The sequence below is a fragment of the Mirounga angustirostris genome, unplaced genomic scaffold, assembly GCF_029215605.1.
Source record: "Mirounga angustirostris isolate CCGP_5_RB_7025 unplaced genomic scaffold, mMirAng1.0.hap1 SCAF_1, whole genome shotgun sequence".
NCBI classification, from domain to species: Eukaryota; Metazoa; Chordata; class Mammalia; order Carnivora; family Phocidae; genus Mirounga; species Mirounga angustirostris.
The window spans coordinates 210,398,727-210,420,415 of NW_026991709.1; the positions used below are offsets into that span (position 1 = coordinate 210,398,727).

General features: G+C 54.7%; 1 protein-coding gene across 4 annotated transcripts in view; it reads left to right on the forward strand.

Moving 5' to 3' along the window:
* The window catches only part of CERS4 (ceramide synthase 4), a 32,009-nt gene extending 17,654 nt beyond the window's left edge, over window positions 1-14,355 (forward strand). For 2 of the 4 annotated variants that reach the window (XM_045863145.3, XM_054504987.2), the window contains 10 exons: window positions 6,110-6,283; window positions 8,972-9,089; window positions 9,758-9,876; window positions 9,984-10,041; window positions 10,320-10,370; window positions 10,733-10,825; window positions 11,087-11,215; window positions 11,942-12,048; window positions 13,617-13,773; window positions 13,865-14,355. In XM_045863145.3, coding sequence (XP_045719101.1) covers window positions 6,111-6,283; window positions 8,972-9,089; window positions 9,758-9,876; window positions 9,984-10,041; window positions 10,320-10,370; window positions 10,733-10,825; window positions 11,087-11,215; window positions 11,942-12,048; window positions 13,617-13,773; window positions 13,865-14,041 — 1,182 coding nt within the window. In that variant the 5' untranslated portion in view covers window position 6,110 and the 3' untranslated portion in view covers window positions 14,042-14,355. Of the gene's footprint in view, window positions 1-4,133; window positions 4,283-6,109; window positions 6,284-8,971; window positions 9,090-9,757; window positions 9,877-9,983; window positions 10,042-10,319; window positions 10,371-10,732; window positions 10,826-11,086; window positions 11,216-11,941; window positions 12,049-13,616; window positions 13,774-13,864 lie in introns of all 4 variants that reach the window. The other 2 variants (XM_064572002.1, XM_064572010.1) reach the window with 2 other exon arrangements.
* Window positions 14,356-21,689: the final 7,334 nt, after the last annotated feature.

The window sequence follows — 21,689 nt, forward strand, 5'->3', positions numbered from 1 at the left end:
GAAGACACAGCAGCCTTGCTGGGAGACTAGGAGCAGGGCAGGGGTGATGGGGATTTAGGCTCAGGCTGGTTGGGCTGGACCAGCCACTCACTCATTCAGTGATTCTCCAAATGACCCCTCGGTGGCCTTGGCCAAGCCCAGCCTGAGTTCACCAGCTACAGCTTTAAGGGAAAGCTGCAGAGGTCAGGGAGGTTCTGGGAAGAACCTTCCAGAACCTGCTGCATGCAGGCCAGCACCCCTCCTCCCCAGACTGTCCCTCATCCCAGCTTCCCCTCTCCGCTGCTAACAACATGCAAGTTAGTCCTACGTAGCGCTCACTCCACCACCCCGTGTGCAAAGGGTTCTTGTTACCCCATTTCACAGATGAGGGAACGGAGGCACAGAACAGCCTGGTTGCCTGCCTTAGGTTGCTCGCCTGGTAAATGGGTGAGGCAGGAATCACCTTGCTGTGATACCAGTGTGGAGTGTTGGTGAACTGCCTGGCCCCCTGGGCCCCATACAACAGCCTGGAAAAACAGGCCATCTGGCTGTACCCATTTTTCAGATGGGGCAGCCGGGCCCAGTGTGGCAGAGTCACAGGAAATGAGCAGAGGAGCTGCGGCCCAAAGGAGAAAACTGAAAATTGATGAGGAATGCCACCCTGAGCCTCATTCCTTCCCGTCCCCTGGGAAGGACGTGTCTGTTGGAGGTCAGGTGGGGAGTGGAAGAGAAGTCTGGGCCTTGCTGGCCATGAATGTCCAGTAACAGCCGCACCTGAGCCCCTCCTGTGTGCTAGGAGGGGACAGACACACAGGTGAGAGAAAGGGTAGGGCTTCCAGGGCTGAGACCTCTGCAGTCAGGTGGGGTAGTCTGACATGGACGCCAGAAAGGGCTGGGCTTGCTTTGGCTGAGGGGACTGGGGTTCCAGGCTGATCATGCTTCCTTCCTTCTCCATCCCCCACTGTCTCTAAAAAGACTTCATAACTAGCTCCAAACATCACAGTGAGTGAGGCAGGGCTGGGGGAGTGCACTTTAACTAAAACCCAAGGTGGAGGCAATCAAGAGGTACCTCCAGGAGGAAGCGACAAATGAACTGGGTTTTGAGGGATGCCTAGGAGTTTGCCAGACAGACAAGAAAGGTGTGTAAGCCCTCTGGAGACAGAGACCTTGCCTGCTTCCCTCACTGTTTAGTGTCCTCAGCACCCAGCATAGGGCAGTAAACATTCAATGGGCATTCTAGGCAGAAGACAGCACTTGTAAAAGCTGGCTGTGTGAAATCCTATGGTGTGGTGGGAGCAGAAAGTGTCAGGCAGTGAATGGGGGGCTTGGAAGCCGGGACATCGGCGGAGGCCCGAGATTGGAAGATGTCCTTGCTCTTGCGTGTTCCCCCTTGTCTCTGAAGCTCATCACGATTTACAAGCAGCACAGCGGTGGTGGATCCTCATCTGGGCACCCCTGAGTGAGAGAAGAATATGGGATTGGGGGCCTGGACTCCTGGATACCTGCTTCGGCTCTGGCCGGCGGGGGGCTTTCCTGGGACTCCCAACCCATTTCCATCTGCGCTGTGCGGGGGGGGGGGGGGGGGGGGGGGGCGGTTGAGAGAGTGGGAGGAGGCTGGAGAGGCCGTGCAGTGGGCGTGGCTCCGGTTGGGAGGTGGGAACGCCCCCGCTGGGCATGCGCCCTCAGGCCCCAGGGGGTGCTCCAGATCAAGCCAACCTTGCCTGTTAGTGAAGCTAGTTTCTTGTGGAGCAATCAACCACCCAGGCATGTGTTCCCTGCATCCATCTGTCCATTCTGTCTGGGTCGTCTGAGCCTGGGGGGTCTAGACTGGCCATGTCACACACCCTTGACCGTTTGTCAAGCTGCTGCCACAGCTCGTCATCTCGCTGACTGCCGGATGCCCCACGGGCGGGGTCTGCGGGCTGCTCCTTCATCTCCCCTCTCCCTGGGCCATTCCATCCATCCCCATGGACTTGAACGTCAGCCACATGCTGGTTCTGAGACCCAGACTCTAACAATTTTTCTTTTTTCTATATTTGACTTGTGATGTTATGATTTATGGTAAGAAATAAAAATTTGGTCTTTGACCCTGGTCTCACACAGAGCCTAAAACCCTTGGAATTTCCTGCAATAAGAGTGATCTAGGGGTCTTTTGTTAGGTTAACACGGTGACTTTTGGAAAGCCCCTGGGTCATGGAAGGAGAGGGGCTGGGTGTCAGGGAAGGCAACCATGAATACAGAGTAGAAATTCAGTGCCGCCCCCTCCCACCTCCAGGGAGGGGAGAGGGGCTGCAGGCTGACTCACTCATCAATGATCAATGATGTAATCAAGCATGCCTTTGTAATGAAGCCTCCCTGACAACCAGAAGGGTGAGGTTCAGAGAGCTTCCTGATTGGTGCACGCATGGAAATTTGGGGAGAGTAGTGCGCGTGGAGGTGGGCGCCCCTCCCCTACACCTTGCTCTTCCATCCGGCTATTCCTGAGTTGTGTCCTTTTGTAATGAAATGGTGATCTAGTAAGTAAAATGTCTCTCTGAGTTCTGTGAGCCACTCCAGCAAATTACTCAACCCCCCCAGGAGGGGTTCCAGGGATCCTTTGATTTATAGCCAGTTGGTGAGAAGCACAGGTGACAATTTAATTTAGACACACTTGGCGGCTGAAGTTGGGGGGACAGTCTCTGTAGGACTGAGCCCTTACCCTGTGGGATCTGATGCTGTCTCCAGGTAGGGTGTCAGAACTCAGTTGAGTTGCAGGACAGCCAACTAGCGTCGCGGGGTGGGGGACAAGCCCACATGGTGGAACTGGAATCAGAATTGTAGACTTGTAAAGTGCAGGCATTCTAATTGGCACGAGTAAAGGGCCCACATCACTGATGCATAACTCAGTGAATTTTCTCAACGAGAAGAGCACCCGGATCAGGAGACAGAACATGCCAGCCTTAGGCAGCCCCACAGGGCCCCTCTGGTCACTGCTTGTCCCCAGGGCAGCCACCTGTCCGATGCCCAGCAATGTGTTAAGCAGAATAATGCCCCCTAAAGATGTCCACGTTCTAATCCTGGAGCTTCATGTGGCAAAGGGGAATAGAGATTGCTGATCAGCTGACCTTGACATAGGGGCTGACCCCAGATTCCCCAAGTCTTGATTAGAGGGAGGCCGGAGGGTCAGAGAGAGAGATGTTGGCTTTGAAGACAGAAGACGGGACCCTCATCCAAGGAGTGTAAGTGGCCTCTAGAAGCCAGAAAAGGCAGGTACAGATTCTCCCCTGGAGCTCCAGAAGGAGCCCAGCCCTGCCCAGCCTTGCGTTCAGCCCAGCAAGCCCCATCTCCTGAGCCCCAGAACTGAGAGAGAGAGTACATCTGCATCGTTCGAAGCCGCCGAGTTAGTGGTAACCTGGGACACTGGCCACGGGACACTGATGCTGGCATTCTCCGTTGGCTTTGCCTGCTGTTGAACTTGATGAAAATGGAATCCTGTGTGTGTACGTCTCTTCCTCTGGCTCCTGTCTGGAGGGTGTTCAGTTATTGGGGGCTCTGCCTCCAAAATGTCTCTGCAGGGGCGCCTGGTGGGTTCAGTCGGAAGATCGTGCAGCTCTTGATCTCGGGGTCATGAGTTCGAGCCCCATGTTGTGTGTAGAGATTACTTAAAAATAAATAAACAAACTTAAAAAAGTCGTCTCTGGAAACCTGCTCCTCCTCTCCACCCCCTTCCGGTGGATAGCACCTCCTTCTGGCCTCCAAAAGGCCACTTCCCACGAGGCCGCCAACCCCCCATGGCTTGTGTTCTTACCTAAAATAAAACCAAGAACCCTCAGAACCCTCAGACTGCATGGGTGGGAGTGGAAAATGGTACAACCACCCCAGAAAACAGTTGGGCCATTGCTTATGAAGTTGGACAGGCAGCTTCCCTGTGATCCAGCCATCCCACCCCTGGGGGTTGACCAGGGAGACGTGTATGCTCCTAACAGCTTTGCTCATAATCACCCCAAACGGAAAGCATCCCAGTCACCCATCAACAAGCAAATGATATGTATCCACGATTCAGTAGAAAAAAAAGCTACCAATAGATGCTATGACATGGATGAATCTCAAAACCATTACACAGAGCAAAAGAAGCCAGACACAGAGATGGAGTGTGTGATTCTGTTTCTATGAAGTTCTAGCACAGATGGGACGAATGCATGGTGGAAACAAAAATCGGGACAGAGGTGACCTTTGGACGGGGGAGATGGAGATTGACCAGAGAGGGGCACAAGAGCTTTGTGGAGGGACGGGAATATCCGTGGTTGGAGGCTGCGTCATGCAGGTACCTGTATTTGTCCGAACTCAGCGACTGTACACTTAAGGATTTATGCATTTCGCTCTAGTAAATTTTATCTTCAAAGAAAAAAAAAACATTAGCAAATACTGAAGCCTAGCTAATGATCTGCATGCTGAAATATTTAGGGGTGATGCAGCTTGATGTCTGCTGCTTATTTTAAAATGCATCTGGAAAAATAAAATGGCTGGATTGGGGGGGAGGGGGGGCGGATGGGTGGGGGAAGGAGGGGGGCAGATGGATGCACTGACAGACATGAAATAGAGCAGGTAGAGCAAAATGTGGACGGTAGAATCTAATGGTGGGTTCTGGGAGTTCACTGTAAATTCTTTCAACTTTTCTTTAGGTTTGAAATTTTTCATCACAAATGTTGGGGGAAGTCATCCCAACTCCTCCCTGAAGCCCACAGGCCCTGCATGACCTACCCCTGTCCCCCTCCCTGCCTTCCCCGCCTCACTCTCTCCCCCTCACTCATTCTGCTCCAGCCACAGGAGCCTCTTGCTGTTCCCCCAACACTCTGAGCTCGGTTCTGCCTCAGGGCCTTTGCACCTGCTGCTTCTTTCTCTGAAAGTCCCTCCCTACCACCACTACTCTCTTCTGCATAAACCCAGGCCCTCCTCATCTCTGGGTCTCCGCTCAGATGGTATCTCCTCAGGCTTTCATTGGTCACCTCATTTAAAATCATGGTACCCTGCTCATTTTCAAGCAGCCCCATCACACAGTCCTATCTCATTTATGAATCTGTGTACTTGTGTGTTGGACTGAGAGCTCCACGGGGACAGGAATGGGTCTGCTTTTTTTCCCGCTGTGTCCCCAACACCTAGCCGCATGCTGGCATGAACAAGTCAGAGAACAGAGGGACAGCTGGGTGGGCAGATGGATGGACGGACAGACAGATGGGTGGATGGACAGATGGGTAGATGGACAAGGTGGGCAGGCGGATGGATGAACAGATGACTGGATGGATGGATGGACAGATGGATGACTGGTCAGTGGGTTGGTTGGTGGTTGGACGGACAGATGGATGGACAGGCAATGAGTGGATGGACAGACAGGTAGATCAGCAGATAAGAAGGCGGATGGATGGATGGATGGATGGGATGGACGGACATAATGATGAACAAACATCCCAAGTGGGGACCAGTGTGGGGGTCTGGGCACTTGTCTTAAGATCTCAGGAAAGGGCAGAGCTGCTTGGGCTCCTCAAGATGGCTGCTGGAAAGCCTTCTCAGGGGAAGGAAAGCTCACCTGATTACCGCTCCAGTGACCTGGTGAGCACGTCATCACTAGGCACGCTTGCCCGGCCGCAGCCCAGCCTCATAGCAAGCGAGGCTGCCGACGTTCACACCTGGAAGGATGCTCAGGAAGCGAACTGCAGATTTCCTCAACTGGTCATCTTTGGGCTGCACTGGAGGCACTTTCCCACATGACAGGAGACCTTCCTGGACATTTGAGAACTCGACTTTATGACCCCAGTCAGCCAGTCCCCTGACTTCTGGCCACCTCTTTTGCACCTGTGAAGTGCAAAGTAATAACCCTTTTCATGAGGTGTGTTTTCAGGGCTAGCAGGCACCCGGGGAAGCACTTGGTGTTGTCAGGCTGGGCTGACAGGTGGGCTACTGCCCCTGTTTGACAAATGAACTTGAGATTCAGAGCGGTCAGGTCACTTGCCTGAGGGCACTCAGCCCAAGTCCCTCCTTAACCCAGGCTGTAATAAACTCAAGGTTGCCGGGCATCCAGGGGGCAGGCGGTGAGGATGGGGTGGTGGGCCCTCCCGCGAGCTGCGCTCCCGTTAACTGGACCATGTGCCCACAGGATGTGGTCCAGCCTCAGCGAATGGTTTTGGCAGGAGAGGCTGTGGCTGCCACCCAACAACTCGTGGGCTGCCCTGGAAGACCGGGATGGCCTGGTCTACGCCCACCCCCGGGATATGCTGGCAGCCCTGCCCCTGGCGCTGGCCCTGGTGGTCATGCGCTTCGTCTTCGAGAGGTGAGTGTCCGCCTCTCGGCGGTGCCCGGCTCCGCTGTCGTTCCCCTGTGCGCAGTGCTCACCCTGGCCATCCGTCCTGTGTGGTTTTCGTCCTAATGCATCCTGGATGGAGCCTGGCTTGGAGGCCGTGCCTTTCCCGGCTCCACCTTGCCCCTAGCCGCCACCGCCCACACTCTTCCAGCCTCTGAGGGGCTGGTTTGCTGTTACCGCCGAGGCCTGCCGCTTGGGTCTGGGCGTGCCTTGGGTGTCGTCAGCAAATGGCGGGAGGCCCCGGAGGGCGTGTTCTTGCTTTGCTGACCAAGGATGGGTCTGCAGAGGCCAGTCAGCAAGCAAAGAAACTTTTTTTTTTCTTTTTAAGATTTTATTTGAGAGAGAGAGATCACCAGCAACGGGGGGAAGGGTAGAGGGAGAAGCAGAAGCAGACTCCCCGCTGAGCAGGAAGCCCAATACGATGGGGAGGGGGCTCCATAGGACCCTGAGATCATGATCTGAGCCGAAGGCAGATGCTTAACCACTTAACCAAAGCAAAGAGCAAAGACATTCTTGCCCACCCCCTCCTGCCTCTCTCCTATAGGCAAGGTGACCCTCAACCTCACCATCCCCCCTCAGCCCTCACAAACCCCCATCCCCCACAACCCCCAGCTCACCCCACCATCCCTCCCTCACTCCCCCACCTCACTCCCCCTGCCATCCTTCCATCAGCCCCCTACTATCCCTCTCTCACCCCCCACCTCACCCTCTCCACCCCTCCCTCCTGGCTCCTAACACCTTCCCTCCTCCCTCTGTAGCCAAAGGAAGGAGCAAAAGCACTCTGGCCTCCCCTTTTGTGCCTAAACTAGCCCTGCCTCCCCTTCCCCTGTCCCCATCCCCAGCCTCTTGCAGCCTGGTGCTGCCCCCCCCCCCCCCGAATATATGTCACCACCACCCCCACAGGTTCCCAGCAACCTGATTGCCAAACCCTGTAGATTTTCAGTCATTTCTTATGGGACCCAGACACTGATTCAAACTGGGTCTCCTCCTCTTTCCCTGGCTGGCTGTCTCCTGGGCCAGAACATCTCTCCTGGCGTCCCTTCCCTGGTCCCAGGTAGCCCCACCCTTCCCACCTGACCAGCCCTGTAGTCAAAGCTTTCAGACCTGCCCTGCCAGGCCCCTTTGCTGCTGGCCCCCCATGATCGGCCACCCCCGCAAGGTTCCCCCTCCCGCCTCCCTCCCTCCCCACGCCCTCCGCAGGTCCACTACCTCTTATGCGGCCACCTGGCCTCTGCACTCACCCCTCTGCAGTTCCTTCAAGGCTGGGTTGCAGGAAGCCCGCAGGGCCCCTCTGCTGTCCCTCCCCCACTCCCCAGAGCCCTTCGCCCCCTTCAGCCTCTGCTTTGGGTCCCTGGCTTTGTCCTGCCCTGACCACAGGGACACGGGAGCATTCTGCATCTTGCTCTGTCTCTCCGGTTCCTGAGGAGCTTCCTGGTGTCTGGGCTCCCTGGATACAGCCTGGACCCCGGGGGGACCCAAGGAATACCCACTGAGGTTGTATTTATTTAACAGATACCCTCTAAGCACCTACTCTGTGCCCACCATTGTTCTGAGCAGCTTATGCGTCTTAGCTCTCGGGGCAACCCCGTGAGGTGGTACTATTATCCCCATTTTACAGACTAGGAAATGGAGGCCCAGAGGTCAAGGGAGGCCTGTGGTCACACAGAGGGTAGGTCATCTGGGACTGAGGCTTTGCCTGAGGGATTCTAAGAGGCTCAAGACAGCCAGGCTTTGAAGGGCGAGTCACCAGCTTTCCTGCGGGGTGTGGGGGTGGAAGGACGTGAGACTACGCCCAGGTTCACTACTGGAACCTGGAGTGGGGGGTTGTGTATTTAATTAATGGCCTCATCAGAGGTAGGGGGTTGTGTTCACATCCCAGAGGTGTCCTTTCAAAGGGCCATGGGGATGAGATAGCTTTTCCAGTGTCGAAGGCAGAGGTTCTCGCCATTTTGAAGTAAATCCTGGGCCAGTCTGCTACCCACTCGCTGTGTAACCTTGGGCATCTCTCTGAACTGTCTGGGCCTCAGTTTGCCCATCAAGACAATGGGGACTTTGACAATAGAGCTAAATGAGCCGGCAGCTAATGTGCACTTGGACCCATGCTTGGCAGATGTCAGCACTCAAGAAATGATAGTCCCCTCCTCCCCCACTCCCCATCATGACTGAGTCTGGAAGGAGTTTCTTGCTGAGCTGCTCTGAGCCTCAGTTTCCCCAAATGCAGGGTGATGTTTGGTGCGTAGGAAGTTCCGGGGGGCAGGGTCTAGTGGGACGTATGATGACTGGCCAGGGACCGGGCCCCTCCACATGTCTGCACTGGGAGAAGGGAGGCCTGAGTGGAGGCCTGAGTGGGAGTGCCCCTGCTCCTTTCTGCCTGTGGGGACCCCCCAGCCTGGCAGGAGACAGACAAGGACCCGGACCACCATGAGACAAGCAGTGAGGGGTCTCTCCTTCCTGTTTGGAACTGAGTGGAGCTGCCTGAGACCCCGAAAACTAACCTCCACATCCCCACCCTGAAGACCGGCCGCCCAGCTGTCTTTCTTAGGTTTGGTCCCAGTGCAGCGGCCAGGCTACCCCTCCAGGCTCCCAGTGTGTGACCTGGCCCCTCTGAGCCTCAGTTTCCCCACCTGGATTGACAGGCTCTGTCTCCCCTGCACCCAGATTTGTTGGCATGCCCCTGAGCCGGTTGCTAGGTGTGCGCCATCATGCCAGGAGGCTGGCGAAGCCCAATGCCACTCTGGAGAAGTACTTCGTCACAGAAGGGTGGAAGCCCAAGGAGGTGAGAGCCCCCCGATGCCCCTCTCCATCCCCGTCGGCCTGCGGGGGGGGGGGGGGGGGCGTTTGGATGGGGCCTGGGGGTGGGATGGGGCCTGTTGTCAGGAACAGGGAAAGCCCAGGGCAGCCTCTGTGCCCCCACAGCGCTCCTACGCCCACTCCACCAGCCAGCCCAGCTGTCCCAGTGGGCAGATCCTGCGCCTGGGGGGGGTGGGGAGCAGGTCTCTGCTGAGCTGGTAAGAGAGGAAGGCCTGACTGCTGGGGGTTGGGGGGGCGTCGACCACAGCAGACTTGTACTGTGGCTCTCGGTAGAGGGGACCTTCCCCCTCCGTGGTCACCCTCCCTCTGCAGGTAGGGGTGGAAGGCAAGGTCTCAACTACCTGCCTGGGGCGGGGGTAAGACCTGACTCTTCTGGAAGGGTATAGGAAAACCTCTAGGGGGCTGCCCCACCCCCAGCCGCTTTTAGTCCCAGTCCCCATCAGCCACCTGCCTCTCCTGTGAGCAGGGCTGATCTTCATACTGCCTGTTTTGGGGGGACCCCCCCATGTCCATAGGCAGACAATCCCACAGGCGAGGTCTAGGGTGGGGGGGGGAGCACAGCTGGGTCTCATCTGTCCTGGGACATGGACGGGAAGCCTCCTCTGTGACTCCCCCCGCATCACCTCTCCCCAGCCCCAGATGGCCCTCCTGGCGGCCCAGTGTGGCCTCACACTGCAGCAGACCCAGCGCTGGTTCCGGAGGCGCCGGAACCAGGACCGGCCCTGCCTGACCAAGAAGTTCTGCGAGGCCAGGTAAGCCCGGGGTGGGGCTGAGGCGGGGGCTCTGGGGGTGCGGGGCGGGGGGGTGGAGCCCGGGCCTCCTCCGGTGGCTGCCTCATGGGCTCCCTCCCCATCTGCAGCTGGAGGTTTGCTTTCTACCTGTGCTCCTTCTTTGGTGGCTTGTCCATCCTCTACCACGTGAGTGTTCCTGGCCGCTTGCCTGCCCCGCCACCCATCCCACAAGCCCTTGCGGTGCACTGGGCCTGGACGGGGGGTGCGGAGGGGTTCGGGCAGAGGGAGCCCCTGCAAAAGCGTCCGCTCAGGTGCCTTTTGAGGACACGCTGTGCACCGGAGCTGGGGGTCCGCAGCCCACAGCTCTGGGTCTAGAATGAGAGCAGCCCTGGGGAGGGCCCCCCCGGGGGGTAGAGGGCTGGGCTCTGACCTCTGGGCAGCCTCAGACTCCCGTGTCCCTGCAGGAGTCATGGCTGTGGACACCGGCAATGTGCTGGGACAGTTACCCAAATCAGGTGAGTGGCAGGTGGAGCTCGGAGGCTGGGGGTGGGGGTGGGGTGGTTAGAGTTCCTTCAGCCACGGGCGGGCGGGAGAGCCAACCGCGGACATCACACGACTCCCCTTCGAGTTCCACTCTGTATTTTTGCCTCCCCTGCGGAATGGGGAGGGGCCAGACACCGGGAACCTCCGAGCAGGAGCTGCTGCAAAACCACTGGCCCTTGACTACCTCCGGGGACGGGGAGCTTACACCTTCTTCACTCATTGGGATTCAAGGGTCCTGCTTCTGAGCAAGCGAGGAGGGCCCTGAGCCATGCCCCGCCACCCCCGAGCCCCGACCCCCCCCCCCCACAGCTAACCTTGCCCCACGCCCCTACAGCCCCTGAAACCGGCCCTGTATTATTGGTATCTCCTGGAGCTGAGTTTCTACGTCTCACTGCTGATCACTCTGCCTTTTGATGTCAAGCGTAAGGTGAGGCTGGGCCGAGAATCTGGCTGGGAAGTGATGCTGGGGGGGGGGGGGGGGAGTTGTGATCCAATCACGCATAGGGAGGGATGGCTTCACCCCCTACCCTGAGACCCCCCCCTCTGGTGCCTCAGGCGGGAGGACCCACAGTCCACAAGGTACAGATGCCTGCCAGCCAGCCAGCCCCCAGAGAGGGCCTGCCCCCAGCCCGGTGGGGTGCTCCCCCCCCCCAGACTCATCCCCGCTCTGACCCACCGTCTCCCGCAGGATTTCAAGGAGCAGGTGGCACACCACTTCGTGACCATCATCCTGATCGTGTTCTCCTACAGCGCGAACCTGCTGCGCATCGGGTCCCTGGTGCTGCTGCTGCATGACGCCTCCGACTACCTCCTGGAGGTGGGCCTGGCCCAGCCTGACCCCGCCCCCAGCCCCACCCTCCCAGCCTGACCCTCCCCCGCTCCATCCTCCCAGCCTCACCCGCCCCCGCCCCACCCGAGCCCCACCTCCCAGCCTCACCCCGCCCCCGGCCCCACCCTCCCAGCCTGACCCTCCCCCGCTCCATCCTCCCAGCCTCACCCGCCCCCGCCCCACCCGAGCCCCACCCTCCCAGCCTCACCCCGCCCCCGGCCCCACCCTCCCAGCCTGACCCCGCCCCCAGCCCCACCCTCCCAGCCTGACCCTCCCCCGCTCCATCCTCCCAGCCTCACCCGCCCCCGCCCCACCCCAGCCCCACCCTCCCAGCCTCACCCCGCCCCCAGCCCCAACTTCCCGGCCCGACCCTCCCCGCCCCACCCTCCCAGCCTGACCCTCCCCCCCAGCCCCACCCTCCCCACCAGCCCCATCCTCCCAGCCTGACCCTCCCCCCAGCCCTATCTCCCAGCCTTCCCGGGAGGGGAGACCCCACCCCACCCCGCCTCCCCGGCCGTGAGACCACGCCCCCTTCTGGCTTCCAGGGAAATGAAGCTTCTCACACTCCCGGAGACACACACTTCACCTTTCTAGACAGTTCCTGGAGAGGAAGCCCTGCCCTTTCCCAGCACCCTCCTTCTCACCTATTCGCCCCTTCCCCCCCTCCCTCGCCACCGTTGGCCTGAGGCCATTTCTATCTGTCGCCCTCCCCAGGCCGGTAAGATGTTCAATTACACAAACAGGCGGAAAGTGTGCGACGCCCTCTTCATCATCTTCTCCTTGGTCTTCTTCTATACTCGCCTCGTGCTCTTCCCTACGCAGTGAGTCTGCCTTCCCACTGGTTGGGGAGCAGGGAGGGAGGGCATGTCTGAGATCCAGGCCTGCCTCACCCTCAGTTTCCTGACCCATGGTGTTGGGGGTGTTGGCTGGGAGGCTTCCAGGAGAAGGCAAGGAAAGGTGTTCCTGGCACTGGGCACGGCATTCTGGGCTCAATCATTCTCCCCTGTGCCCGGAACATGGAGGAGGAGGCAGGGTTGGACACCCACTCACTAAAGTCTTTGCCCAGTCTGTTTGCTGATGAGGGAGCAACATGAAGATACCTGCTTAAGCGGAGCTGACGTGGCGTGGGTGGGGACTATAGTAAATAAGGCAAACAAGTAGAATATAAAGCATGAGAAAGTGATGTGCTAAAGAGAAAATGAGGTCGGGAAGGGCACAGGAAGTGTGTAGGTAGTTGGAATTAGGCTGGTCAGGGAAGACGTCACTGATGGCATTCATACAGAGAGACTGGAGAGAGAAAACCTGTACTGATCATAGGCAAAGAGTGGTCCAAGCAGCAAGCACAGCATGTGCAAAGGCCCTGGGGCAGGACTGGGCCTGCTGTGGAGGTACAGCAAGGAGGCCCATGTGGCTGGAGCAGAGTGAGCGAGGAGGAGACAGGGAAGAAGGGATGGACCGGGCAGGTCATTCTGGGCTTTGGGGGCCTCAGGAAGGACTTAGGCTTTTACCCCAGTGAGGAGAGAGCCCTGGAGGGCTGTGGGCAGAAGAGGGACAGACCTGGCTCAGGCTCACAGGCGCCCTCTGGTGGCTGCTGGGGAACAGCTGGTGAGAGGCCTGAGCAGGAACTGGGGAGGCCTGGGGAGGCCGAGCCCAGGGGACTGCGCTGGCCCAGGTGAGCCATGGTGGGGCTGGACCACTGCAGGTGACAGAGGTGGGTACACTTGGGGTCACTCGAGGGTCATGAAACAGGCATGCGCTCAGAGTTGCTGCTTGAGGAGCAGGTGCTCAGCTTTGGCTGTGCTGGTTTAAGGGGTCTGTCTAGAACCCCAGGCTTCCAGACAGAGACGCACATGTCCAGAGTTCGCAGCCACAAGACTGGATGGGGTCACTGGGTGACCTGGAGCCCCCGATATTTGCAGGTCAGGGCAGCCTGTGGAGGAGACAGGAATGCGGGTCCCTGAAGGCCCAGGAGGAGAGCATCAGGGAGGGCCAGCTGCCTGGGCAAGGCTGGCCACTGGTGACCCCACAGCCGAGCCGGGGGCGGGGCAGGGCGAAAGCTCACTGCCTGGGGGGCCTCGGGCCAGGGGGGCTCTGAGGAGGGGAGAGAAGGTGTGAAAGAGCACACAGGGGAGCAGTTAGACCACTAAGCATCCCCTTAGGGTTCACGGTCATGAATGGCCAGTCAGCAAGTGTGTGTTCTAACAGGTTACTATGACCAGGTGAGAGGGGCACTTAAATGCCCAGCTAAAGAACATCGCGATCCCTCTGGGGGGCAGAGGGAGCCATGGAAGGTGCTGGAACCAGGAGGGTCACACAAGTGAGAGGTCGCAGGGACTGGTGGCTGCGGCCGCTGCTGAAGCCCCATCTCCCCCCTGCTCCGCTGCTCTAGGATCCTCTATACCACGTACTACGAGTCCATTGCCGAGTGGAGCCCCTTCTTTGGCTACTACTTCTTCAACGTCCTCCTGATGGTGCTGCAGCTGCTGCACGTGTTCTGGTCTTGCCTCATCCTCCGCATGCTCTACAGCTTCCTGAAGAAGGGCCGGGTAGGGCCGGGGAGGCGTGGCTCGTGTGTGCCCCCCTGCAGCCCCCAGGCCCGGCCCGGCCCAAGCCTCACGCCCCCTCCCTGTTCCCCAGATGGAGAAGGACGTCCGCAGCGACGTGGAGGAGTCCGATTCGAGCGAGGGGGAGGCGGTCCAGGAGCACCTGCCGCTGAAGAACGGCGCCGCTCACAGGGCCGGGGCAGCCCCCACGGACGGCCCTCGGAGCCGGCTGGCCGGGCGGCTGGCCAACGGGCACACGCCGGCCACGTAGCCAGCCGAGGACTGGCCTCGAGGGCCGGCCCCCAGTGCCCCGTGGCTGGGATGTGTGGGGCTGGGATGTGTGGGGCGGCTGGACCGGTGGCCCTGGGGCCAGCTCTGGAGACAGGGACGGCCCTCCCCCGGGGGAGGCGGGGCAAGGGCTAATGATCTCTCTCCAGCCCCTTCCTTCTGCCCGCCCTTCCCTTCTCCCTTCCCTTCCCTTGGGCAGCTGGACAGAGCTGGGGAGGGCGCTCAGCAGGCCTCCGGTTCAGCCTGCCAGAGCCAGCTCCAGGCCAGAAGGAGTCCAATAAAAGGAACGGAGCCAAATTCTCTGAGAGCTTATGTCCCTGTTAGAGTTCCTCGTCCAACCCCGGAGGCCCCGAGGGGACTCTAATTACATATCCTACTGATGAGACACTCATCTTCGCCCCAAGACACATGCCCACCCCCAGGGGACTCAGCAGGCAGTGCATAGAGACCCCCCCCCCAGGTGAGTCCCTGGCTCCCAGCCAAGACTAGAGCCACGCCACCTCTTTCCAACACGGGGCCGCCCTTGGCCAGCCACTCACAGACCCAGCTTAAAGGGGAGAAGGCACTAGGCTCACCCAAGTCAGGCTGGGCAGCCCCTGCTCGAGGCTGGCAGAATCCCAGGGCCTCCGTGGAGACACTGAAATGGGGCCCAGGGGATGAGTTCCAGTGGGCTCCCCCAGGATCAGCCTGGGTGAGGTCACCACCTCTGCAGGAGCTCTGCGGGAAGGTGTTGAGGGTCCGGGAATCACACCACAAGCGCCCCCGCCGTGCAGGGCCAGATGTGCTGCCCCCGGGGGCACCAAAGAGGACAAGAGGCCTGGGATCGAGAGGTGGAAGAGGACAGGGACACGGGGGAGAGGAAGTGTGTGAAAGGCCAGGTCATTGAGAGCGAGAAAGGAGAGAGAAAGGACCCTAGAGGGGCAGAGGTGGAAGAGGAGGGGGGAGTAGGGGGAGGAGACCACCAAGCTGGGCCCTGGGGCGGGCAGTGGGGGGCAGGAAGCGGGGCAGGGGTATGGATCTGGTCGTTCTGCTCAGCAAAAGGGACGAGAAAGGCCCTGCTTTGTTGCCCCTGGGAGAGACAACAGGAAGAGGGACTGGAAGGAAGGGAAAGGGGCGCAAACAGGAGCTGCAGGAGGCACAGGAAGAAGCAAGCACACAGGAAGCGAGAAAGGAGAGACACTGAGGGGTCGGAGAAAGAGGCGCCAGGAGAGGAGGCAGCCAGCGTGAGTCGGGCGGGGGGATGGGGAGCTGGAGAGATGTTCAAGACTAGATGGAAAGACCTGGAGGGAAGAGAAAGGAGAGAACAAGAACCAAAGCAGGAGGGGTCCCTGGGTGGCTCAGTCGGTTAAGTGGCTGCCTTCGGCTCAGGTCATGATCCCAGGGTCCTGGGATCGAGCCCCTGCATCGGGCTCCCTGCTCAGCGGGGAGCCGCCTTCTCCCTCTCCCGTTCCCCCTGCTTGTGCTCTCTCTCTCTCTGCCAACTAAATAAATAAAATTGTTTAAAAAAAAAAAGAGAGAAGCAATGTCAATTATCCCTCCGTTTTTAAACATCTGTGAAGAGAGCTGATCTGAGGAGGAGGAGGAGGAGGGAGGAAGGAGGCGGGCAGGTGGTCCATAGGAAGGGTGTGAATGGAAGGACACTCATGCTCACTCAGCATAAGCAGGGGGCAGCTGAAGACTGCAGTGAAATCCCTTTCTCACCAGCTGTCCTGATACAAACACTGTTGGCACCCACTGTTGGGACTGGCATAGAAAAGGGACCAGTCCTGGTGAGCCCCCTGAAGAGGGGAATCTGGCAAGAACCAAAAGTACACACACCTTTCCTCATTATCCCTAGAGACACATCCAGATGTTCTGAGTACACGCAAATCAGCAAGAAACAACAACAGGTCTACAAAAGAAAATAGGACCAAAAGACACGGACATTTATAGCAGAAAAAAGTCAAGACCAATAAACATGAGAAGACGGATTCAATCTCATTAATGATCAGGGATATGCAAAGCAAGACTAGCAGATACCATTTTAGACACATTCAATTGGCAAAAAGAAAGAAATTGGACAAAGCAAGTGTTGGAGAAGACCGGGATCAAGAATCTCAAACTATTACAGCGGGGAGTGTGAGTTGGTAAACTGTTTTTGGAAAACCATTCAGCATCATGTAAAATTGTTGACCATTCTACAAGTTTCAAAAGCAACAAAGAAAATGATGTACTGTTTGGGCCAGAACATCTGTCCAGTAGGGCTGTTTCGTTAGGAAGCAGGACACAGAAACAAAGTCAGAACCGTGATGTTACCTTTGACCTTGCAGGGCAGGAGAAGGGGATTCAGGTAGACAGATACACAGCCTCTGTTCTAGCCTTCAGAGTTGCGAAATGTGCTGAGAGATACTCACATTAATAAATGTAACCTAAAAGGGATATGTAGAAAGACAACCTACAGAGTGGGAGGAAATATTTGCAGACCACAGATCTGAAAAGGGCCTAGCACTCAGAATATATAAAGAACGGGAACCCTACAGCATCAGCAAGAAACAAAAGGTGGGCAAAGGATTTGAACTGACTTTTTTTTTAAGATTTTATTTTTGGGGGCTCCTGGGTGGCTCATAAGCGTCTGCCTTCAGCTCAGGTCATGATCCCAGGGTCCTGGGATTAAGCCCCGCATCGGGGTGCCTGCTCAGCCAGGAGCCTGCTTCTCCCTCTCCCGCTCCCCCTGCTTGCGTTCTCTAGCTGTCTCTCTCTCTCTCTCTCTGTTGTAAATAAATAAATAAAATCTTCAAAAAAAAAAAAGATTTTTTTTTTTTTTATTTATTTGACGGAGAGCACAAGCAGGGGGAGCGGCAGGCAGAGGGAGAAGCAGGCTCCCCACTGAGCAGGGGGCCCAATGCAGGACTCGATCCCAGTACCCTGGGATCATGACCTGAGCCGAAGGCAGACACTTAACCAACTGAGCCACCCAGGCGCCCCTGAACTGACATTTCTCCAAAGAAGATACACGAATAGCCAACAAGCACATGAAAGAGGTTCGACATGGTAAGTCCTTAGGAAATGTAAATGAAAACCACAAGATAGTACTTCACATCCATAGGATGGATAAAGAAAAAAACCCCAAAACAAAAAACAATGTGGGTAAATATGTGGAAAAAAGGAACAACCCACATACTTTGCTGGTAGGAATGTAAAATGGTTAATCACTGTGGGACATAGTTTGGCAATTTCTCAAAAAGTTAAACAGAACTGCCATATGACCCAGCGGTTCCACTCTAGGCATATACCCCCAGAGAACTGAAAACAGATAAACGATACTTGTATATGAATGTTCATAGCAGCACCATTCACAATAGCCAAAAGATGGAAACAACCTAAATGTCCATCAGTGGGCAGATGGGTAAACAGACTGTGGTATATCCATACCAAGACATATTATTCAGCCAGAAAAAGGAAATACTGATTCATGCTACAACATGGATGAACCCCGAAAACATTAAACTACACAAGAGAAGCCAGACACAAAAGGTCACACATTTTATGGTTCCTTTTATATGAAATATCTAGAATAGCTAAAGCTATAAAAAATAGAATGTGCATTTATGGTTGCCAGGGGCTGGGAGGGAAGGGGGGAATAGGGAGTAACTGTTTAGTCAGTAGAGATTTTTTTTTTCAGAGTGAAACTTACTAAAGAACGCCTGGGGCGCAACGGCTGGTTCTGTGGTGGAGCATGCGACTCCTGATCTTGGGGTTGTGGGTTCGAGCCCCATAATGGGTATGGAGATTACAGGGAAGGGGAAAGGGAAGGGAAGGGAAAGGACTCCCAAATATCAGTGAGTAGAAGAGCCACCCAAAAGAAAAGAGGTCAATAGGATATGAACAAGCATGTCACAGAAGTGGAATTTTTTAAACATGAGAAAATACAATGGAATATAATCTTAAAAAGGAATGGAATTCTGATACATGCAATGATGTAGATCAACTCTGAGGACAGTATGCTAACTGAAATAAGCCAGACACAGAAAGACAAATATTGTATGAGTCCACTTATGAAGTGTCTAAAGTCGTCAAATTCACAGAAACAGAAAGTAGAATGGTGGTTGCCAGGGGCAGGAGGGAAAATGAGGAATTATTTAACAGGTATAGAGTTTCTGTTTTGCAAGATGAAAAGAATTCTGGAGATTGGTTACAATGTGACTATACTTACACCTACTGAACTATACACTTAAAATAGTTACAATAGTAATTTTTATGTTATGTGTATCTTACCACAATTTAAAAGAGAAAAAAAAAAAGCACACATGGGAAAGTCAGTAAACTAGGAATAGAGGGGAACTTCCTCAATTTGATAAAGAATATCTACGAAAACCCCACAGCTAGCATCATACTTAATGGGGAGAAGCTTGAAGCTTTCTGACTAAGAACAGGACCACGGCAAGGATGTATCACTGCCTTTCAGCATCAAACTGGAAGTATTAGCTAATGCAATAAGACAAGAGAAGGAAATAAAAGGGATACAAGTTGGGAAGGAAGGAATAAAACTGTCTTTGTTCACAGAGATGACCATCTACACAGAAAATCCAAAATAATCAACAAAAAAATCCTCCTGGAACTAATAAGCCAGTATAGTAATATAGGAAGATACATGGTTAATGTACAAAAGTCAATCACTTTCCTATGTACCAGCCATCCAAAAGTGGAATTTGAAATTAAAAGCAGGGGCGCCTGGGTGGCTCAGTTGTTAAGCGTCTGCCCTTGGCTCAGGTCATGATCCCAGGGTCCTGGGATCGAGCCCCGCATCTGGCTCCCTGCTCAGCGGGAGGCCTGCTTCTCCCTCTCCCACTCCCCCTGCTTGTGTTCCCTCTCTCGCTGTCTCTCTGTCAAATAAATAAATAAAATCTTTAAAAAAAAATGAAATTAAAAGCAGAATACCATTTACGTTATCACCCCCAAAATTAAATACGCTGGTATAAATCTAACAAAATACATACAAGTCCTATATGAGGAAAACTGCAAAACTCTGATGAAAGGAATACAAGAAGAACTAAATAAATGGAGAGATATCCATGTTCATGGACAGGAAGACTCATATTGTCAACCCATTCGTTTTTGCCAACTTGATCTACAGATAAAATGCACTTTTGGTCAAAATACCAGTGCGTTTTCTCAGTATTGACAAACTGATGCTAAGGTTTATATGGAGAGGCAAAACCCCAGAAGAGGCAGCCCAATATTGAAGAAGAACAAAGCTGGAAGATTGACACTACACGATGTCAGGACTTACTACAGAGCTATGATAACCGAGACAGTGAGGTATTGGTGAAAGAACAGAAAAACAGATCAATGGAACAGAACAGAGCCCAGAAATACACCCACATAAATAGAGTCAACTCATCTTTGGCGGAGAAAAGACAGTCTTTCCTGCAATGATGGTGCTGGAACAAACGGACACCTGCAGGGGAAAAATGAATCTAGACACAGACCTTACACCATTCACAAATAAATTAAAAATGAATCACAGGCCTAAATGTAAAGACACCAAACTATAAAACTCCTAGAACATAACAGAGGAGAAAACCTACGTGACCTTGGGTTTTGCGGGAACTTCTTAGACATGCCACCAATGACGTGGTCCTTGAGAAAAAGAATTGATAAGATAGACTCCATTAAAATGAAAAATTCCTGGGCGCCTGGGTAGCTCAGTTGGTTAAGCTTCTGCCTTCAGCTCAGGTCATGATCCCAGGGTCTTGGGATTGAGTTCCACATCGGGCTCCCTGCTCAGCAGGGAGTCTGCTTCTCCCTCTCCCTGCTACTCCACCTGCTTGTGCTCTCTTTCTGTCAAATAAATAAATAAAATCTTTAAAATAAAATAAAATAAAATCTTTAAAAACAACAAAAAATAAGAATGCCCAAACTCCGGAGCGCTGACAACACGGATGCTGGTGAGCATGCAGGGCAACAGGACTCCCAGTCCCCGCTGGTACAGAGTGGTCCAGCCACTCTGGGAGGGAGTTAGTCGAATCTCTAACAAAGCAATCCGTCAAATGCACTTCTTCATATCCACCCAAAGGAGTTGGAAACTTAGGTCCACACAAAAACGTGCACAAAGATGTGTACAGCAGCTTTATTCACAATTTTCCAAACCTGGAAACAGCTAAGATGTCCTTCAGTTGGTGAACAGGGAAGTATACTGCCGGGCATCCAGACAATGGGATACCCTTCGGCACTAAAAGGAAATGAGCTATCAAGTCACGACAAGACACGGAGGAACCTTAAAAGCCTATCACCAAGTGAAAGAAACCAGTCTAAAAAGGCGATGTCATGGATGATTCCAACTCCAGGACATTCTGGAAAAGGCAAAACTAGAGACCGTAAGAAGATCAGTGGTTTCCAGGGGTGGGGAGTGGGGAGAGATGAATACAGGCAGAGCACCGAGGATTTTTTAGGGCAGTGAAGGTCCTGTGTGTGTTACCGTCATGATGGACACATCCATTATACAACTGTCCAGACCACAGGGGGAGAATGATGGCAGCATACGTTTGACTGTAACGAACGTACCAGTCTGGTGGGGACGTCAGTTGTGGGGCGGGCTGTGCCTGTGTGCTGGCCATCAGTATATGGGAACTCAATTTTCTGCTCAGTGTTGCTGGGAACCTAACACTGCGCTGGAAAAGAAAGTCTACTAATAAAATATAAAAAGTCAATCAGCCTCCCTAATAGTCAGGAAAATGCTTATTGAAATCGCCATGAGACTTATTTTCCAACCATGAGGGAGGACAAAAATGTGAGTTCATTACTATCAAATGTTAATGAGATGGCGGGCGGGGTGGAGGGGGCGGTGAGGAGGGGAATATTTTCCTGGGGGGGCAGGGTATGGAGTGGAAATGAACATAGGTCATTTTTTTTTAATGATTTTATTTATTTATTTGACAGAGAGAGACACAGCGAAAGAGGGAACACAAGCAGGGGGAGTGGGAGAGGGAGAAGCAGGCTTCCTGCAAAGCGGGGAGCCCGATGCGGAGCTTGATCCCAGGACCCTGGGATCATGACCTGAGCCGAAGGCAGACGCTTAACGACTGAGCTACCCAGGCGCCCCCCGGACATAGGTCATTTTTTAAGACAAGTAGGCACTAACTAAAATAGTTGAAAACATGCTGACCCCAAGAGCCCAGACCTCGCTTCTTAGCATCTCAGACACATGGGCAATGCCTGAGGCTGCAGGGGCTTTGTGGTTAGTAGGAGAAAGGAAAGCTATCCAACAGGCCAGTAACAGGGAAATGTACTAGCAAAATGCATGTGATTCAGTGCTCTCTATCACTGCAAATTATAGTCATGTTATCAACCTGAAAAGGCACCAAAAACATGCTGTTGAGTAAAGGAAAACAAGTTGCAAAAATATGTATAGAATCACAACATCTACATAAAAATACAAAACAAATTATGGAATATATATATAATATTCTAATTTGGACTAAAGACTACATAGTAGGGGGCGCCTGGGTGGCTCAGTCAGTTAAGCATCTGCCTTCAGCTCAGGTCATGATCCCAGAGTCCCGAAATCAAGCCCCGAGTTGGGCTCCCTGCTCATTAGGGAGTCGGCTTCTCCCTCCCTCTGCCTTTCCCCCTCCCCACTCATGCCCTCTCTA